This window comes from Corvus kubaryi, unplaced genomic scaffold, assembly GCF_017639235.1.
Source record: "Corvus kubaryi isolate FWS band 111438036 unplaced genomic scaffold, C.kubaryi_AGA036_p1.0 37260, whole genome shotgun sequence".
Taxonomy (NCBI): domain Eukaryota; kingdom Metazoa; phylum Chordata; class Aves; order Passeriformes; family Corvidae; genus Corvus; species Corvus kubaryi.
Window position 1 is genome coordinate 3,850,401 of NW_024581077.1, and position 21,749 is coordinate 3,872,149.

The following is a 21,749-nucleotide window of genomic DNA, read 5'->3' on the forward strand; positions in this document are numbered from 1 at the left end:
ATTTAGCTCCCTGAATTGGAGGACTCTTGTAACCATGTATTTTCCTGAAGCTGGAAGTAGTATGGGAAAAAAAAGTTTTCTTCTTTTTATTTTCATTTAAGCCAGATATATCACAAACAACTACATTACACCTTTCTTTTCCCCATGCTGAGAGTAAAGGAGAGCAATCTCTGCAAACACTAATGATTGGATTTCACACGATTTTCAGTTTTGAGCCTAATTTAAGAACTACTAGTGCTTTGTTCTTTATCTCCAAAAAGTTAACATTTGTAAAGCAGTGCAGTACTACTTTTACAAGTTAAAAAAAAAAAAAAAAGGGAAAAAATGTAGATATCAGTTTAAGCTTTGTATTCTCCAAAACTTAAAACTGGTTATCTTTTACATTTTCCATTAGACAACTGTAAGAAATATTCAGAAAATTAGCTAGCAAGCAAGAAGCATTGTACCTTTAGATGAAAGTTTAGAAAGTCCTGTTTAAAAGGATTTGAAAAAGTCACTGCTATCATGGCAGCAGTATCCTGCGGGTGTGTGTTATCTCCTGTAAGGAAGGGATGAATGCAAGAGCAAACAATGTAATCCTATCAAAATAATAAAACTATAAATGAATTCTGATTAAAAAGACTGCATGAAACACTAGTAATTATTTTTTCCTTTAACGATTGTACACTTCCAGTCTTTATTCCATGGCAAGTTAAAGGCAAGGAAATTAATAATGTGCTTTGGATTGAAAACATTTTTCTGATTACAAAGCCTGATCTTAGAGAGGAAACTATGTATATAACTTTGTCAGGAGACTCCTCACATTTTTAAGAGGATACTTTAACAAAATAAAAGCTCCAGACCTCATAGCAGGAGGGGCTAATTCTCTTCAAGTACTCTTGTATTTGAGATTCATACCTAAATTGTCCCAAGGCCCAGAATCTCCTGGCACTTGTGCATATTCAGAGGTCAAAGAGACAGCAGTAACTGGGAATTGCTCAGAGGCAGCAGTTCTATAGAGTTCCCAGATTTTCGGGGCAAGAGCTGGTCTGGTTGTTCCTCTGGGATGTAGGGTGACCTGCAGTGTTTGGCCTTGCACAGCTGGATATTTGAATTACTGTGCTGGTAACGTGACGTTGCACTGGTACTGTCTGAGAAATGCATATAGTTCAAGGGCCAGGACTGAACACTTTTCTTCTACAGCTTTTTGGGGACTTGGAGTTGGATTATTTTTGAAAATTACCACTGATTTCTTATTTGAATAATCACTTCTTTTTGTATTGTGTAAAAACCAATGCTTTTCATACCTTTCCTCTCTTAGACCCTCACCTAGTTGAAACAGGTCTTAGATGTAAGGTTGTATATCAGCTGCTGGTAACACTTTCCTTCCTAAGTGCTCAGGTTGTTTTTAATAGCAAAAAGCTCCAACATGTCATATCTAGAGAAAGGCAATTAAAAAAAATAGTCAAAAAGTTAACACTACATAAAGTATTCTGCAGGCATAAGCAATACAAATAAGCATAGGAATAAATACATTGGCAGATATTAACAGGCTGTAGAAGGAATTAATTCCATTTGATTATTACTGCTAACATTTTCCTCAGCTTACAAGTTTGGTAAGCAAAAAAACTATAGACCTTGGTCCACCACTACACTGAAAAGCTAAAAATCTCAAAAGTTATGAAAATCCATCGTTTAAAATTGTCTTTCTTCAGACAGCCTTCAAGGGAGGACAGAAGCGCCTCTAGTTTGTTTTTCATGTTTGCTAATAGTGGTATGCAAATATACCTCATCCTGCTGTTTGGGAGAATGTGTCCCAATAAATTTTTTCTGCATCTTAAATGGAAAGAGAGGGCCTTTTTCTCTGTAGCTTATGAATGAGTGACTTCCACAGTCTTGCTTTACCCCCTTTCTTTGAGGATACTCGGCCTCCTGCACTAAGCTTCACCCTTGAGACAGCTCCAGTGCAGTGACAGACACAGCCATCCAGGCAGAGACTTTATCAAAGCTTAATGAAATCAAAGCCTTCAAAATACACAATAAGATCTTCAGCTTGTGTAATTTTTGTATAAAGAGACATTGGGACACAAAAGAATAATTCCATTCTCTTTGCTGAATTCATCATCATTCATAGCTTTTTTTCTGGGTTGATGCTTCAAATGCTTGATAAATTGCATAGCAATGATACAGTCAGGAAGCAATGAAGCATTGAGCAAAGTCAGATAGAGATGCTACCCCCACATTCAGCTAGACACAGTGCAGTTTCTTCTCTGGAGGCACTGATACATGTAATTCCCAAACCTATAGGTTTATCAAACCTCCAGAAATGCAGACCCCATGGGTAACCAGGAAACAGAAAGGCACCAGTCTCAGGAAACAAAAAACAAGGCTGGAGGCCTTCAGAGTCCGTGCACAACACCTGCCTTCCTAGCAAGCAACCCTTAAGCAAGCTTCTTTCTTACATGCTTTTCTCAGTCAGGTGTTAAAACAACTGACTGCTACCAGCACTATTTACAAACATCAGTATAATGTATTTGGAAATGCATTAACACAATGCAGAGTGGTAGTGCATCAGTGCCCACTGCAATATTTCAGAGGGAAACAACTGCATGTTGAATACTGAACTGGAAGGTGAGAGCTTTGTAGCACTGCACAAGAGAGGTTTCAGGCGACAGAGATGCAGTTGTACCTCAGCAAGCTCTGGGTAAGATTTCAAGGAAGAATTCCTCTTTTGTGTTGAATGACTTTAGGAGTAAGCACCTATAGCTTATTGCCACTTTCTCATAGGCAGGGAGAGATTTTATATACAAAAAAGATCAATATCAATACCTAATTCAGATGGCCAAATATTACTTAATATAATTGTGTCTGGAGACACATTCAGAGACAGATCTTAGCTCTACAGGAAAATGGAACAAAATCCAGAGAGGATATTTAGGAATATAAAGGTTCAGTGCTCATTGAACTGCAGTACTCTCTAAGATCTAACTTAATATTCTTTCTCAGAGAAAGTATTGCTGATCAGAGTCAAAAGAAGTCACAGGTTAGATTACATGTGTATCCACTGAAATGGCCAGGAATACAAATACAAGAAATTGTCTACAAGTCCTTGAGTGACGTCTCCAGCAGCAAAGCATTGGTTGAAGTCAATCCCTGTGGAACATTCTCAGCTACTCCTACGCATCCTTGAAAATTATCTTCTCTGAAGTAATGAAAATTGTAGATCTCAACTGGAGGTCTCAGACTGAGCAAAATATAATAATATACCAGGCCATACCCCTGGTCTAATGATTCACCCATAAATAACCATTCTGTTCTCCTTGACTGCACATATCTTCTCATTTTCCAGAAGTCTTGCATCAGGTGAATGGATACAGAAGGAAATTTGCACAGCAGTATCAAGCAGATTAACACAGAAAAGAAATACATGTTTATGTTGAGAATTAGAGCCACAAGACAGATCTTTTCTGCTTTTCCAGCAACGTGAAATGCATAAAAATGAAGCTCACCTTGGCACCGGGAAATTATCTTCCCACCTCCACTCAGGTCCTCCAAATATCAGGAAAAGGACCTGCTAAGGGTGCATAGCTCTGCTATCATTAAGCAGCACTATTATTAATTGAGGTAGCATCAAGCTCTGTTGTTTCCTTTCTCTTGCTCAGTGTCTTCCACCTTGCCTCACCTCTGCAGCTCTCCACTGCTGTACAGTATCAAGCCCCAGCCATATCTGCCTGAGCTGTTAATTGAACATTTCCTGCTCTCAGTTTATAGAGCTCTTCATAGATTTATGGAAAAAAAATCATGCTTCTCCTTTCATAGCTCATAACCAGTCTCAATAAAGACATCTCTCTAAAATCACCAAATTATAATCTAATGAAATCTATTGAAAATTTCAGTTGCACGAAACAAGGTCAGTGCTTGGAAGAAACGAAATGTCACCCAGAAATGGAGATCAAAGTAATTCACTTTCATTCCTGCTGCTGCCATAGAGACCAAGGGAGGGGGAAGAGGGGAAGAAGAATTTAACAGTCTTAATTCTTCCTGAAATTTATAATTAACTACAAGGGAAAAGGCACTATTATCACATTTCTAAAGAATAAAGGAGAAAAAAGTTGAGCTTTTGACAAGATATAATTACCAGACATTACATATGCAGTGTACATTGGTTTGTTCTGTGTAATTTTCTGGAGATTCCCTCCCCCCCCCCAAATTATTTTATTTTTCTAGAAAAGACAACATGTGTCTCATCAGTTTACATTCATAATGTCTAAAATCCAAATGCTAGAGGCTCACAATAGTTGTTCCAGAATCTAACATTGGTAAATAAAGATTTGAAATAAATCCTCAGATACACTCCCCATCTGCCAAACATCCCTGAGTATGTTCTCCAGCTAAGATAAATGGTAATCAATGAAAAGGATCTTCCTACTCTTCTAAGCCCATGCAGTTTAGCCAGCAGCCAACCCATAGTCATCAAAGCTGTCCTAAAGTACCACTTCAGAATAGACTTTACTAAATTACATGTAAATTTTATGGATTCAGCACTATTACACTTTTAGGGTCTGGCAGGAAAACACCACAGTTTGAAGTGCTCATCAGCACCTAATAATGATTATAGAAAAAGATCTTGATTTTTGCTAAATGTGAACCTCTGGGGGGAAAATCATTATGTTTCCTTTGTTTTCAGTTTGTTATAGCCAGGAAATTCAGCACAAAAAAACCTTAGCTACCCAGTTTATGATTCCAAACTGCAATGTTTCAAAGCCTGGAGTCTTGGAAAGAAAAATCAACAAATGTTGCCCAGATCTATTAACAATATGCAGGCACACAAAAATGTGGGGTTTTTTTTGTTTGTTTCATATCTAGCTAAATTTAAATCAAATCCTCATGCAGTATATCTCTCTACAGCTCTGTTAGTTTTGGTAAGATTATACTAGTTGGTAACACCTGAGGCACTGCTTAACTTCAGTATCTATATCGAGCTTTATAATTTCCTAATTTTGGGACTGACTCTACAGCCTCTCAGACACATACATCTTATCTTGTAGGAAGTCCCACAAAACAAATTGAACCTCATTCTCTAAGTATGTGCCTTTTTAAATCTCTATATTGAGGTTTTTTTCAGATTAACATAATCGAACAGGGGAGAAGGGATGGGACAACAGGCCTATGACAAAGTCACCTCAGCATAAATAAATAGTCTAACTATTAGCTATTTGCATTAGTATCAGGGCCAATAATCAATAATTCAACTGAATTCATCTAGTGGATTCATCTGCAAAGTGGGACCAGCAGCTGGCACACAGTGTGTGGCCCTGCTCTTCACCTCCAGCAGATGAGCTGATCTCATGTACCATTCTGCCCTTCTCTGAGCATCTTAGAACTGCTTTTGCTGCCACTCTAAATTAGAGAGGCTGGAACACTCCAGTGGTGCCATATCCACACTTTTCCATTTTTCAGCCATGTTCTAAAAAAACCCTCCAAATCAACTGAGTTGGTTTGGGGAGTCAGCTTTGTGGGCTAAATGCTGAATGATGTTTTCCTTCTCACTGTGGAAAATCCACAGTCTTGTGTACTGGGACACAAGACCGGCTCCTGCATTTCCCTAATACAGCACACTATCAACAGGGATTTATAATGAAATACCTAGTGTAATTTCAAAATGAACTAGCCAGACAAGTTTTATAGCTCTCCTCTGCTTTACTCTTAACTTCATGCTACAAAGTGGGGTGATGAGTGTGTGGAGTGGGAGAGACCTACAGAAAAGTGATACCACACCCAGGGTATAAGCCAGATGTTTGTCCTATCACTGACCACTGTAACTTTCTATTTTCCATGACCATCATGCATATTGTGAGTTCTGATCACACATCTGTTCAGAATTTTGCCTAAAGTGCACACAGTGGTGTGCCCTGTTCCACATGTATGGCTGGATGAGCAGAAGAAAATAGGATAGACAGATGTTGCTGGCTCCTGGCAACCTTGTCATTCAGAATTGTACGCATGCAACTTTAGGATGGGTTAACAACATAAACAAGCTTACTGCTTTTCTCCCCAGTACCAATACAAAATAGGGAGTTTTCCTTCCATCTTTATTTCATTCTTTTAAACATGTGAATTAAATTCTTAGAGAAGGTGCTGGATGGACAGGCATGAAAGAAGAGAGATTGTTAATTTTCCAAACTAGACTAATACAGAATATAAAAAAAACCCTACAAAAATAAAAACAAAATGCTGAACTCCTTCACTGGTGGAATGAACTGAGCCTTTTATTAACTCTACAAAAAACCCAAACCCCAAATTTTTTTTCTAGTTTTCCAGTCATGTGAACAATCACATTTTCAATTTATTGCTCCACGGGGGTCAGTGACACAAATTAAATGTAGGACCTATGTAGTGACTGATCTGGTGTAAATCTCTACTTAATTGGAAGCTAACAACAAGAATCTCTAAAATGGAGTAAATGGTGCAGAATTTTCAATATTTTGATGACAGAAATTTATTTTTGTAGCTAAAAAGCCAAGTTCAAGCTGAGTGTTCTCTCTGGTTCTAAAGGCCAGTTCCCTGGTTTACAGGCTGGAGGGGACAGTTCTGGGACACAGGAACCCTGCTGCTGCCAGTGCTCAGCAGTGCTGAGAACTTAGGAGTCAGGCACAAAAAGCAAGTGGCTTAGTATTCTTGAATAAATTTGGATTATTTAAGTGGTGCCTCTTCTTTGTGTAATCTCAAAACACAGAAGCATTCAGGTGATGAAATCTTAGCTCTTAAGCAAACCTCAAAATACAACTCCCAAACAAAACAAGTGGCAACCGACATTGATAGTTCTTAGGGACATTACTGATGTTAAGGATACTAAAACACTAGCCTAGAGTGCCCAGGAAGTTTTAAAATCTCTATCCTGAGAGAAGGTCTTTAGCTAGCCCTGGCATTGGCCTTCTGGGTTTTAAGTTTGCAGAGCTGCCACCTCTGAGCTCTCCTTTCTAGCAACTAGGGCCTAGCTTTTGGGTTTTTTTTCCAGTGAAAGTTGATCATCTTTCCTAGGCAACCTAACACCAAGAACTGGGGGTTGCAGGGGAGCAGCCCCTGTTACAGTGAGCAACATAGAGCTATTTATGTTCTTTTTCACCAGTGGCAGCTCCCGTTGTATTCTTAAGTCTGCAAAAGGCAGAAGGATGGAATGAGAGCTGGTACCTAGAGGAGAGGACAGCATGTTGCCTTTGACTGTTGGGATGCACAGTGGGAATGTTCTTCCTTTTCAAAAACTCCTGGTGCTCCCACTGGGATGGAGGCTCAACCTAAGCTTCAATTTATACCGAATTCTTCCTAATGATAAAATAATGCCACAAATTAACTTGCTTTATGTGACAGTAAAAGAAAGATGCTATGCTGGGAACATGATCAATTAAAATAAACCGGGACAACCATAAGAAGCTGTCCTTGACTGATTCAGCATTTCTGCAGTCCTGTGTTCAGAAATGGATGGAAAAATGAAGGAAATAAAAAGAAGAGGAAGAATTTGTACAAATTCATATCTTAAATCTATCTTAAACATACTTTACACTTCGGCTGAAAAAACATCAATAGGATTTAAGATTTGGCAAGGTATATCAGAAATTAATTTTATTAGATGCCATCTTTTACCACGCAGAGTTCAAAGCAGGATCTGTAGATCCATTGAACATAATCTACAAGGGCACATTCACTCCACCACAACATTTATGTCTTTTTCTATACTGTGAAAATACCAAAAATTCCAGACTAAATTTAATGATCAAGTGTTAAAAATGTCAACTCCTTGAACAGTCTTCATCTTTTGCAGTTTAAAAAGCATTTATCCTTTACTCCCTTTTTATTACTTAAGATCTGAAAAATAAACCTGATGTATTTACTCCCTGACATCAAGATCCACTTCTTCAAAACAAAGAATGGCAATTATTTGCATAAACGAGAAAAATGGCTATTCAAATAAGGACAATTAACAGATCTGAGGTGAAAAATGACCACATTGTTGCTCTATAGAATTCATGCTTACCAGAATTATTTTTTTTTTTAATAATAATTGTTCTGAAAAAGGTCTGCTACTATTATACTGGTTAATATTGGCATAAACAGATAAAAAATTTTGGTGGTTTAGAGGAAGGAGAGTTACTCCAATGCAAATAAATAACAGATTATGGACCAATACAACACTAGTCCAGCTATTTAAATATGGCACCAAGTAACATGAGCAAATAACTGCAACTTCTTTGGTTTCAAGCCGTTGCAATATGAAAGACTTCTGAAACTAGACTTTTGCCATTATTCAGCTCAATTACATATGATATTATGTTGTTCCCACGTGCATGCAAATAGCAAGCCACGTACAATTCACATTGTATCTCATTCCAACACCAACGTTGGCAGCAAAGACTGAATATCTGGAGTTGAATATATGAGGCTCACTCACATGCTTGACTTTCAGATCATTTCAGACACTCAGCGTTGGATTCAAGAGACAGAAAAGCTGAAAGGAAAAATGTATGTAGATGGAGTTGGGAACCCTGCTCAAGGCAGCAGCAGTAGTGACCTGGCAGTGAATCCATGTTTTTTATTTCCCAGAAGGCCATGGGAAAATATTCAGTGGAATACTTTCAGCACCAATTCATAAAATAAATAAATGATGTTTCCTGACACATAAAAAAAAAAGGTACTGGGACATGTACTTTTCCAATTATACCATCCTAAAACTTGACTTACTCCCCTGTCCCAAATCCAATTCCTATACATCTCCATCCCAAACTCTCCAAACTCTCTAGGCCAAGGATGGATGCAATTGCAGGTCTCCACTGCACAAGACACGCAGAAGTAGGGCTAATCAAAGCTCTTCTTTTCAACCTTTTGAACTGGAAAGCAACACTTGGAAGTGTAAATTGGATGTTTAGTGAGATCCTGCATCCCAGCTCTGTTCAGCAGGGCTAAACCTCCACTGCTGAGCGCTTTTCACTGGTATTGCATCAACAGGTACCCACAGGTGACCCTGCTCTGCTCCAAGGCTGGTTGAGGATATAGTCTCAGATCCAGCATAGCTTGTAGGAGCCAGGAGGACCTGGAAAGAACAGGAGGTGAATGAGGCCACAGCCTCCTCCAATTTATCCTCCTCTGTGGCCTCATTCACCTCTTGTTCTCTTCCCATATGGGTTTCTCCACCAGCAAGATGGGAATGACAGCTGGCATCTGTTTCCACTGCGCGCTCTGTTCTCTGTAGTGGCCACCCACCACACCTCTGCTGCCCATGGATGCCCAGGATGTATCTTGCTGCCCTTCTCTGTGTTACAGATGGGTGTCCCCATTCCGCATCGCTATGACACAAAAAATGACAGCAGTGATGACAGCAGTGCTAACCCCTGCTTTGCCTTATCATTTGTGCAGCATTCAGGTGTTCTGGCCACTCAGGCATTTTGCAAGTCCTGTGGAAATGATGAAATTCACCAAAGTAAGGCAGAACAGAGAGCACTGTGCTGAACACCAAAGCTGGACATCCCCTGCTAACTGCTCCTCATAAACCCCACCACCACCATGTGCAAAGGCATTTGCAAACACGCGCTGAGCTCCCTGCCCTGTAGCAACAGAAAGGGAGTTCCCTTATCATCGCCCTGTCATTTAATATTAAGTTAGTTTGCTAAGTTTGAGGATGTCTCAAGGAATCATTCAGCTTATCCCTACACTAGACACTAGATCTTTAAGTTGGGAAGTGTCCTTAACCCTGAGGTCCTTAGCCTGACGCCACTGTTGTGGAAAAGAAATTGTCTATATTCACATTTGGAAGGAATTATTTAGAAGGACTGTTTCCAAACAGTCTGGTTAGATCTAAAATCACTATAAGAGTGCTGAATTGGGACCTAGGCATTTTTATTTTTCAGGCCTAGAGAGGCAAAGTAATCTATGTTTTTTCCCCAAAAAAGCCACAATAAGCCACAAGAAACTTGCATCTCTCCAATCAGAAACACCATGACTATCTAAACTACATCTGATTGGCCTCCTTAAAATCCTAGGACCCATATAATGCCCCCTTTCTTTATTATTCTTTAGTTTACAGAATAAACTGATAAGCTGAGAAAATATGTGCAGTATGCCATGTATTCTGAAAGTGCTCTAGTTGCTAGAGATATTAATAGACACAAGCATAAGCTTAGCTAGAATATGAAATCCTTTTCCTTTTGCTAGTAAAAAATAAGTAAAAAACATATCATTTAGGAAGTGATATAGAAACAAACTGCATAATCTACAGATAAAGAGAATAAAATGCTCACAGAAGCAAAGCTTATTCATCACTTTATCTTGCAACCTGACACAGGACATGCTCAATCTATTTAATTACAGGAACAGAAAAATAGCAGAGAAATATGTACACAGAACAGCAATGTTTCCAGTCCTACCTTGGTCGTGACAATGCACAGACAATCCATCCTGTAAATCTCCACAGGAGTATATGTAAATCATAAAAATAAATCAGCAAGGGTGAGGAAAGGCTTTTGAATAGCATGAACAGAACCGGAGGCTTGAATCTGCACAGCCGGCTTTTCCAAGTGGGGCCCTCATAAGAAACTCGAGTCCTCCTCCACAATGCTAAAGGCAGTCATGATGCTCACAGGGATCAGTAAACCCACTAGAAATCGTCTCAAGCAAAACTTCCAGGTGGCTTATCAGGCTTGATTGCTGCATTGTTCAATCTGAGATCAAAATATGCTGTTGGATGGTGTGCAGCCCTCTAAATGGGAAGATGAGAACCACAACAAGCACAAAAGAGCAAAAGCATCACATTTCAGCCCTAGCTCTGGTTTCACAATTCTGATCTGCTGTTTCAGTATACCCATAAGATTTCCCTTGCCAAGTCTCTCTCTCTCAGCCTCTCTCTCTCTCTCTCTCTCTCTCAATCTCTCTCCCTCTCGCTCTCTCCTTCCCTGTCTTTTTTTTCCTCCCCCCTTTCACTCGCTCTCTCCCTCCTCTTCCCTACTAACTCAGAGCAAGCATAAAACACACAACTATCGGGCCCATCTATCACAGTGCTGTCACTTCTCTGCCAAAACAACTGCTTTGGGTTGTAAGGGGTTTTATTAAGAGCATGATTCCTACAAACACACATTGCTGGAAGTGCATGATTGAAACATGAAGGTGTGTGCGAGAACTCGTGCGTCACAGCTACAATTGCTCAGAATTACTGGGTCAGATTCGGATTTAGGGAAGTGAATATAAATAACAGCTGGATAAGGCGAACTTTAGCTATAGCAGAAAATAATCAGTCAGGGGAAAGAACCGGGATTTGCATACTTACACATGCACGTGGATCTGTCAAGCACAACAGTGATATAATTATAGTTTACCACCCGTGAAAAAAAAACCCCTACATTATATACATTATTCAAAGCTGTGCAGGGGAACCTTTTTTTTCCCCCACCTATGAAAAATACATCAAACTTTTAACTAAAAGAAAGCACCTTGAACAACAGAGCTCAAACACTCCTTCAATTCTCTCACAAACTTTTCTTGCATCATTGACAGATCCACAGACTTAATCTATTTATCTCATGTTCTCTGCATTTTGCTCGGAGTTTTACAGACTGTTTAAGTCCCCACAGCCCTACCTTTCTTGCAGTGATGCTGGTGCAGAGCTTGCCTTTCAGGTGTTTTACATGAATCATTCTGAGTTAGAAAGCTTGCTGTCAGCTCTTACAGGCTTCCCTCTCTTCCAGATAGAGGAAGAGAGAGAGAGAAGAAAGAGGGAGGGAGAAAGAGACTCAGAAGGGGAAAGATATGTAAAATGAAAGCTCTGGCCAAAGAGAGAGGAAAATCAATGCTTCTATTCACTGGGAAAAAAAAAAATACAGCCAACTGGACTGTTGACAGCAACAAGAGGAAATGTCTAGACACCCATACACTGCAATTCACCTTTTCAACACACTGGACAGCAAAATCTCCCCTGGGTGCTTTGCTGAGGATCTCTCCTTCTCACTCAGAGCTAAAATACGTTTTTAATAAAATAAGCCTTTCCAAGAAAATAAAAGATTATTTAAGAGTCGTCTCTCTTTCATAAATTACTCAGGTTATAACCCCAATATCCCCGTGATTGTTGGAGCAATGAGACGCGCTTAGTAAATGACACATATTATTTTGCCAAAATGAGGTCACTGCTACCAAAGTTACAAAATCCATAGTGAATCAGATATGTGGTCAGAGAGCAATCAACCCTCCCCCAACTATTAAAGTCTTGGTGGATACAACATCTTAAAGAGAAAGTCTCCAGAGCACTTAGAACTGTGTCTAAGGCTTTAACTCACTCGGAGCAAACACATGTGCACAAAACAAACTTGATTTGTGTTTACAGGCTGTGCTAGAACCTGCAGGTTTTCTCCCTACTGAGGTTTAGGTAGCCAAACAGTCAGACAAGTTTATTAAACTATAGATTACATGAAACAGGGAACTTTCAAACATCCTTGAAGTAAGACCCAATTTAATATCTCCTTAAGAATAAATTAACCCATTAATATGGTCTAATGTAAGCCACCCTTGTGTTCTAAGGATTATTGGGTAAAAGTGAATTCAGTCAACTCTAAAATCAGGAGATATTTTAACACTTGGGTGTAAAGCACCCAACAGGTTGTCCTCTTCTAATCGATAGATTCAAGCTGATCTTGTAATCGAGTAAGGTGTGAAATATTTCATACACAGAATTACTTAATGACTTGGCTGTAAAATTTCATGTCAGACTTGAAACTGGCATATGGAGATGTATTTTGAAATTGGTCCCTAAGTGAATGATCTGCAAATGCTTCTACTTGCAACTCTACTCTTGTGAGATGATCCCAGTGAATTCATGATCCTATTTACAGTCTATTTGAAAAACAGAGGGTTTCAACCCTTTGGTGATGTTTACATGAACGTACAGCTCCCTCAGTGTACCAAAAAGCTTCCTCCTGCACTCCTCCAATTTTTGACTGCCACCTCCTTCCACTAAATATGACAATGAGCATTTAACAGGGCAGGATTTGCACATGTGCTCCTCAAGCTTAACACATAATTGAGCAGTTTGCTCCCTAAAATACTGCCACATACTTTTTATCTGCATAATCTCGCATAACCCCACACAGAAGGAAGCCATGCTTTTGGGGACACAGACCCCAGCTTCAAACTTCCTCAGGCTGGTTTTGGTTGCCAGGGCTCCCAGTCATAGCTTTTAACACACACCTATCAATAACTGGCAGCAGATGACCATCAGTGGGTCTCCAGTGTTTCTTCAAAGATACAGTCCCTCATTTCCATTAACAACCCATCTCACACCCCAAAAAGAGGCTGAGCTGCTTAATTTTGTTTCTCCAACTAGATACTTTTTCCATTCATTTTTTCTCCCCAAGAATAAGTTTTGCAAATCCTTAGCACTGCTTTGCCCTTTATTAGCAACACCTCCTTCTGCTCTAATTTCTGGAGGTCATATTCCTGCTTAGTTCTATTTTTCCCTCTGTTCTTCCAGCCTTTTTATTATATGTACATATGATCCTGACTGAAATCTACTATAGAAAGGCTTGACCCAAAAACTAAAAAAATTGAGGAGCAGCCATCTGGGGTGAAAAGACGTGGTTTATAGTTGCTCATAGTCAATTTAGATGGTAAAAAATAACCTCTGTGATGAGCTCTGTCTCTTGGGAAGCCTTAATATAGGAAGAATAACAACTATTTCCCACTGTGACACCAGTGGCTCTGTGGATCACCATGTGAAAACCATCTGCCCAGTTGACTGCTTCTTTCTCCTCTAATTTTACCAACCTATCCATTTTAAGGTCATACAAAAACCAACAATATGAGGTGAGTTAAATGTGATGGTCTTTTAATGCAGTTTACACTGGACAATTTAATGCTCCTTTCTAGCATTAAAGTCTTCACTGTATCCAGGAACTTCCACCTGGATAACCAAAGCATAGGGTTTAATTAGGCCACTATATTTAGAACCAGAGCCTGCAACATCCTGCTGAATTCAATATTTGTAAAAGCAAGCTTCTGCAAAAGCTAAAATCATTAGAAAATATTCTGATTTTTTTTAAGCTTTCATGATGCACCTTCTTAAAACACTTCTTAAATTCTTTTGAAGCCCAAATATTATAGAGTAAAAACTGTAAAGAAAAATAGATTGCTAGAAAAAAAATTTAACAGCAAAACTGGTTTATTTTCTTTTATTCAAAGAGCAGAGATTAAGAAAGACAGGAGCACTAGGTCTCCAACTTTTAGAGTGGACACTAAGAAAGGAGGCATCTAAACAGACTGTTACTATTGCATTAGTAATGTCAGCATCTTGAAAAATTTAGCCAGTGAATATTTAGAGCTCTATGCACCTACACAGAGAACATATGAACACACACAAGCTCTTACAAATATAGAGAAAGATTTATTTACTCCTAATGTATCTTAAATTGTGTACTATGGAGTACTTGTCGATGATATTACATTCCCAGGTTATAATTCCTTTCCTCTTTTCAGGTTCTATATTGCATCCAAACAAGCTCCAGATAAATACTTCCCTGATTACGTCTTCCAAGAGGGCAATTGATGTAGTTGTCAAATTAAGTCTTTACAGCCAGAGCTCTCTTATACCACTTGAACCCAGTTCCTGTGGATCCCAGCTGGTTACCAGTTAACACCAGGATTCAAGTGATCTGAGTAAGTATATGCTACAAGGGAAAATCTGAGACAGTTTTTTATGCGGGCTGCTTTGTGTTACACTAAAAAAAAATTTAAAACAGAAGAGAGAGAGAAAAACTACTAATCTTGTAGATCCTGGATATGTAGTTAAAAGCTGTATTACAGATGAAATGTCAGAATAAATCCTTCTTCATCCAGAAAGAGAAGTTAATACAAATTTCAGAAAGCATGTTCTGTATACCTTAGTCACTAAGAATTTTAATGTAGTTCCCAGGCTGAATCAGGAGTCCTGATGTTAATTTAAAGATCACCAAATTAGCAATTCTTCCCCTCCTAACTGCAGCAGCCCTAAGAGCAGCAGCTCTGTAACTGGCCTGAGGCCCAGGAGAGTCTCAGACAGAAGCTATAACAGGAATCATTCCCTTCACCCGTGCATGGCAAATTTCACTGCTATTTAGCACAGTCAGTGTTGGAGGCCTGACCAATTTCTCCAGCTGGTATCTTTTCCAGTGAGAAGAAATGGACAATTTTCTTTTTAGTAGGGAAGCACAGACCTTGCCTCTCAAAGCCCTGAAGGTGGATGGTAAAATGGGCGCAGGGAGAAGGGAAAGGTGGACAGGAAGCTCCACTCCTTCACCACAAGGTCTGTGCACTCAGGTGGCCACAGTGGCCTCAGGCTCAACAGCCACAGAAAAAAGTTTCTGCTTCACAGTTGTGGAGGGGATTCCCTCTCTTCTTACCCCAAGTACATTCCCACCTTACCACCCCTTTATGTAGTATGTGGGAGTTCGCACCACTTTAGCCAAGCAACTGCCCCAGAAGAGGAAGAAAAAAAGCTACTTCTGAGACAGTGCAACCTCTCCAGCAGTCACATTGCCACAAGCTCACCAGTTTGAGGTCCTATGAGAAGGCAATAAGGCAAGCTGGGAACACAATATGACTCATAGGGTTGTAGGACATGCACTTTCATCATCACAAGGTATGGGGAAGAGGTCCTTGACCCATTCTACATCTCTGAAGATCCTTGGACAAGCTAGCCTTTTGAAAGCCCCATAACCTTCGTTAGTTTAAAACTCATGCATAATGTTTTACCCATCTATTATTTCCTATACAAAGCCATAATTGTTTTCTTGTTTCCACAAATGCCCTACTCAGAATGAAACAGAAGTGCTTCATAAAGCTCTGCTGGCTTTATGCAGGCTGGAATGCTCTGCAACAGAATCACATGGTACTCAAGGGCGGTACGTCCTGAAGTGGTTCTCAATTCTCAAGATCAATGGTGAATGAAGAGTTCATTTTCATTCTTGAGCATTCTGCCTGGGGAAGTAAATCTAACAACCAATTGATCATCAGCAACTGAAAAGCTCTGGCACATATGTTCAAACATGTAGCCACTCTTAAATAGCTATGTGTCACTGTCATAGCAGCCACTAGCACCCAAGCAGGATCACTTGTAAAAGAAATCAGACAAAATGACGCCTTCAAGTGAACTGACACACTAAACCACAAGTTCCTGGAAATGAAAACAAAACATCTGCTATCTACAATCCCATGATACTGAGAACTGAAGAAAACACCACTCACAGCTCTGAATGTCTTCGAGTTTGGCAATGGTGTTGCCAATTTTCAGAGTTTCCTCTCAGGTACACTTTGTACATGAACAGCATGAAAATGCAGTACATAGAATTGCTGATGGAGAAACATTTAGTCCGGGGTTTGCAGTGACTTTAAGTAGGAGGATAGTGCATTGTTCAGCTGGGCATTCATAACAAAAATCATGTTGTGAAATGGGGATGAGATCAACTACATCCCATTATTTTCACAACATCCTCATGGACACAATGTATTTAGGGCATATCTCAAACTTTTGATAATCCCTTGCTTTGGATAAATAATATCATCCATAAATATAAAGACAAATTCCAATGAGTATATATGTTCTCATATTTCAACTATCAAGTACCACTATGGTCCCATATGGTACAAAAGCTTTTCTGATTGAGAAACTGGAACACAACAACACAAGAAACTCAGAAAATCATGTGAGAAAATTAGATCTTCAGATTTTTTAAATTTAATGAGCAGAGAAATTAATCTAGAAATGGAAACAAAGCCCATGGAAAAGTCTTAGACAAGAGGAATAATCCGCAAGTTTCCACTGTTAGGAACAACTTTTGCTGAAGTCTACAAGGCACCATACAAGCACACCAGCTCAGTTAATGTCTCTTTTCTTTTCATCATGTTTCCAGCTTGTTTACTTTAAAAGAAAATTTAATAAGTTTCTTTCACTTCAAAAAGAAAAAACACAAAATGATGCCAAGGCTGAAAGAGTGCATAATAATATCTAAGCCCAAGGGAATTGTTCCAGCCAAGTTGTGAACCTATGAAAATAATGGAGATACTATAATGAAACACTTGTAACTTCACCGTTGCAAGCAGCAAGACAGGGAAGTGTAACACACCCCCTTAGCACAGCCATAAAGTAACGCTATTCAGCAGAGTTTTATGATCGGTATCGTTAGGCTGCCCATACAAAAATCATCACTTTGCTGACATTCATATTCTTCCATACTGACTCCAGACCAAAAAGAAACTACAACACACACTGAGAGACTGAAAACACCTGGAATAAAACTGACTAACTGTGCAACAACTTGTACCTCTAAAATAGACTGAAATGAAACCACCTTGAGATCAGCTAATCTGTAGCACCATCACCAATATGAACAAGATTTGTACATAAAAACAAAAATTAAATCCTGCCTAGGTCAGCAGAAAATACCCAGAGCTAGTAACATACAACAATAAATGGCAGCTGTAAGCCTCATTCAAATGTGATAATGTACATGCAGTCATTAAGCAGAAAAAAAATAATCCAGGAGCTCAAATTCAATATGTCCTTCACCTCCAGCAAAACTTCACTAAACAAGGATTTCATTCTCCATCACAAAAAAAAGAGTGGACAATACCTTTGTCTTCATGTCTACCACATAGTTTTCAAAAGTCGTGTTCTCCTTGTGTTCATGACATTGTCCAGGTCCTTCTGATCTGTTGGAAGCTGCAGGCTAAAGAGGAAGGTAAAAAAAACCACAAATAAAGTAGCTGAGATGTGTGCTTTAATTCAATTACATTTAAACATACAGATGAGCATGCACACACAAAAAGGCAGCCTGAATTTGGATAAGTATCTGGTGGCTTCTATACAAGATTTTCACCTCAGTGTTTTGTCATGCAAAACTTTCTGGGTTTAATCCTACAGGCACTCTCATGGAAGTCTGTGAAGGTCTTAATAGGCTAAATCTGCAAGATGATGCTTATCATAATCTCTCTGTGACTTCAGAAATCATTCAAGGTGCTCTGCAGCTCTCGGCAACAGAACACAAAGATAAAGAAGGAAATCAGTGCCCTGACAAGACCTGCTGACAGTGATGGGGTTCTCATCTGGAGTAGCTGCAGGAATATGTAATATATCTCCTTACAGCAACAAACAAACTATCTGGCTTGTTTTGTTATTTCTAATTCATTACATTCTCCTAAGTGAAACATTTTTTTAAAAGGTTTCATGCTTGACTAGGAACCATATGTGCAACTCTTTTAAATTAAAATGCATTTTTTGTTACCTTTCCTTCATTTACACAGATTTCAATCTTACATTGCTTACACAAAACCCTCATAAAACACATAGTATTTCTTCAAATAATATCTTTGGCAGAAGACATAGTAAATGGCTATGTTTGTTTTTTCAATTTTCCTGCTGGAAATCTAATACATTACTGTAGATTTTACGTTAAGACAGTAAATATTACAAATGACATCTCTGTTTACAATGCTCTGCCCTGCAAAAATGTGCTTGAAGAGTCAGCCTTTGAATGAAACGTGATGACTGCCTCTTACTCGGATCTCAGAAAATTTCTGGGCACTTTGCAAAAGCACAAACAGGAAAGCGGGGAGGATTCAAACAGAATTGTATCTGTGGGTGCTGAGCATCACGAGCACCCTGAGTGATTTAGACCCATGCTGTTTTAGCCTGGGCAACAGGAGTGCAGTCAATTTTAACACAACAGGCAAGAAATTGTTAGCATTTTAAGTAGAGCAACCACTGCCAGCACAACTTAGGAAACAACAAGAAACAGCCAAATCACACTCACATGTGCAAATGTTCTCCCCTCTGATGCTAGGTTGTTTATTTAGGGCTCTGTCCAGCAAAAGACTGAGTGCTGGCCCCAATCCAGGCAACTACTTAGACACGTGCTTTTAGCTTCACTGGAACCAATGGATGAGTCTTGTGCTCCAGTAAAGGCTGCATTTAAAGGCTGGATCAGGCCCAGCAGCTCAGCATTACATGGGGCTAAGTACACAGGACTCCAGGAGTGTCCTGTCCTCCTCACATGGAGAGCCATGCATTGCCTTGGCTGGTTTCTAGTCACCAAACGGTGGTGAATATTTCCCATTTGTAATCTGGAAGGGAGGAAGGGACAGAAAGACAACGAGGCCAAAATTTTCAAGGACAGCAGGAAACTGAACCCAGGTCTTGACCCAGAGCCTACAGAAAATCCAAACAACTCCCTAAATGTTTCTTTCAGTAAGAGAAAATTGGTTTTGCAGGGAGCTAAAAAGCATGCACAAAAATTTCATTTCATCTTTGCTTTCTTCAAATACCTGACATAAATGTTTTTCATTGTTATTATTTACAGGCAACAATATAAACTCTGCAAATCAATACATTATTTATTTGCTCTAATCATCAAGAGCTAAAGGATCCTGATCCTAAAGGAGCTCAGCTTCTGCAACTTCTCAAAAGGGGTTTGACAAGCTTCAGCAGAAACTTCTATGGTAACATTTATCAAATGAGTGCGGCTGCAAAATTGGATAAGAAACTTACTTTGTTTACATTTTACATATTTTTTCCCTCAAATTTTTCACCATTACTTGGCTCCAATATTTTGAAAGAACATAAAACAATGTCATAAGATGCTATGAAATGTTTCCATTGTTTTCCTTAGGGAAATGGGTCACAAATTCATTGTAAAGAGCAGGAAATCTAGGACATTAGGAGGGTCAAGCAAGAATAATTGTAATAAATCTGGAACATCTCTCTGTTCCAGTGTATTAAGGTTCAATAATCATTAGCAAAATAATATATGGTTTCCCAACTTAAACAAAGCATATGCTAGCAAACCATGTGAACACCAAGAGATATTTAATTCTGTGTTACGAAATAAATGGGACTGTATTGTTGAGCTTTCGACAAGGTACCCTTCCTTCCCCGACCAGGGTAAGAGAGCAGAGGAGGCTGCTGTTCTGCTAAGTTCTTTATTTCACAGTCTCATAGCTTTCTTGAAGGCAGAGTTCGAAGGGGGTTAAGTGATAAAACCAAGCAGCAACAGCAAACAGCAGGCAAAACCAGCTACTTCTTCTATATGCTCTATATACTCTATATATTTTTTCTCACAGAAGTGTGGATTATATTTGCTAACTGACCAATAAGATTAACACACTATTCCAGTTTTTCTTTTCTTAACCTATCCAGGTCTAATTCTAACAGTTGTAAGCCTTACACAAATGTTACACAGGTATTACACAGATCTGCATACACAGTTTCTATCAGCTCTTGTTGTTTATGTGAACACTCTATCTAAAAAATGTGAACAGTATAATTCTATCTATATTTTGGCTAAAGTAAAGAATTCTGTGAAAAGGTAACACTGCTGCAGTAAGAACTGTGTTTAAGGTCCCTGCTACAGCTTTTTAATGTTTAAGACACTTAGCATATATTTCTACTAAAAGTTAAAAATCTATATATCTATTTCACTTTGGTGTGGCTTCATGTATGTCAGCTTGTCCAAAGGTTTTAATTCAACCCCTGTGATTTGGCTTCCCTCTGGGCCTGAGTCCAGAAGAGCTTTCACTCCAACACTGTATAATCCAAGAGGCAGAAAGAATACTTGCTGTGCATTGTGATAGATTTATTAAAAACTAACAATCTTGGATTTGAGTCTTTTCTTATTCTTGATTACATACAACCCTCCCTTTGGAGGCCAACAAAAAACCTATCCTGCTTAAATTCATTTGTATACTTTATAGCCAAAAGCTGCCTGCTCGTGCAAGGGAAGTGTTTCAGCAACACCTCGTTATTCCTGAACCATGAGCAGGAGATGCAGACCTGGCAGCCCCAGCATGACAGACTGCAAATGCAGTGGACAATACGTGCCGTGCTCACACATCCTTGCAGGAGGTTCTGGAAATAATGACTTCAAGCTTGAACTAAAACTACTGCCAAAACTATAGACTTTTTATCGCACTCCTGCATCCAGAGGGCTGATAGTTGGAAAAACTCTATCTTCCTCTTCACAGAAGAAAGTGTCATCTTATTCTCTTCAAATTGGTCAGAGAAACAGAAGAGATTTCACAAGCAAATGTTGCAAGGGCAGATCAAAACTTCACTTGGTAACTTTACCCACATGGTTAGTAACCATGAGCCTTGTAGATCACTCCTAAAGCAGCCTTCTAATTTTGTGCATAATTCACACTAATCTATTTATATTATAATTAACAGGTACTATTTAGACCATAATCTCTTCAGCACAGTCTCTTTCATTGTGCAAATTTACAGCATTATTTAAATATTTATTAATAAAATTATAACCACATTACCTACCTTGCTAATTTTGTCTAATTTTAACAGTGCTCAGTGAAGTTTTTCTGTGCTTATAACACATGTTGCTGGTAACTTTTTAGGACATGCACAATTGACACAATCAACTGACAGCAAAACTCTGGCTGATTATTTTTTGACAAAGTACATAGATATAAGTTATTAAAGACTTGTCACTGGTTCCACTTTCAGCAGGCAGCATGTTCCAGTTCATGTCTGAGCCAGCAACCAGACAGAAGGAGCATCTGCCCTCACAGGCAATTATGACATAAGGGGTTTCCGTGAGTTTCTATGGGAGGTCCTCCTACAGCAGCCAAGACAGGTAATGGTGGATGAATTCTCCAGTCTGTTGTAAGAATTTATAGAATTTCCAGAATTTATACCAGATATATCAGTAGAAGGAACTTGTTATCCCCAATAGTTACCACATGTTTATTTCTTGGGGTGA

General features: G+C 39.1%; 1 protein-coding gene across 15 annotated transcripts in view; it reads right to left on the reverse strand.

Annotated features, from left to right (window-relative positions):
* DLG2 (discs large MAGUK scaffold protein 2) overlaps positions 1-21,749 on the reverse strand; it is a 998,396-nt gene that overhangs the window by 830,409 nt on the left and 146,238 nt on the right. For 12 of the 15 annotated variants that reach the window (XM_042024070.1, XM_042024069.1, XM_042024064.1 and 9 more), the window contains one exon: positions 17,616-17,711. In XM_042024070.1, the coding sequence (XP_041880004.1) occupies positions 17,616-17,711 (96 nt within the window). Of the gene's footprint in view, positions 1-10,394; positions 10,878-17,615; positions 17,712-21,749 lie in introns of those variants that run through there. The other 3 variants (XM_042024074.1, XM_042024079.1, XM_042024083.1) reach the window with 3 other exon arrangements.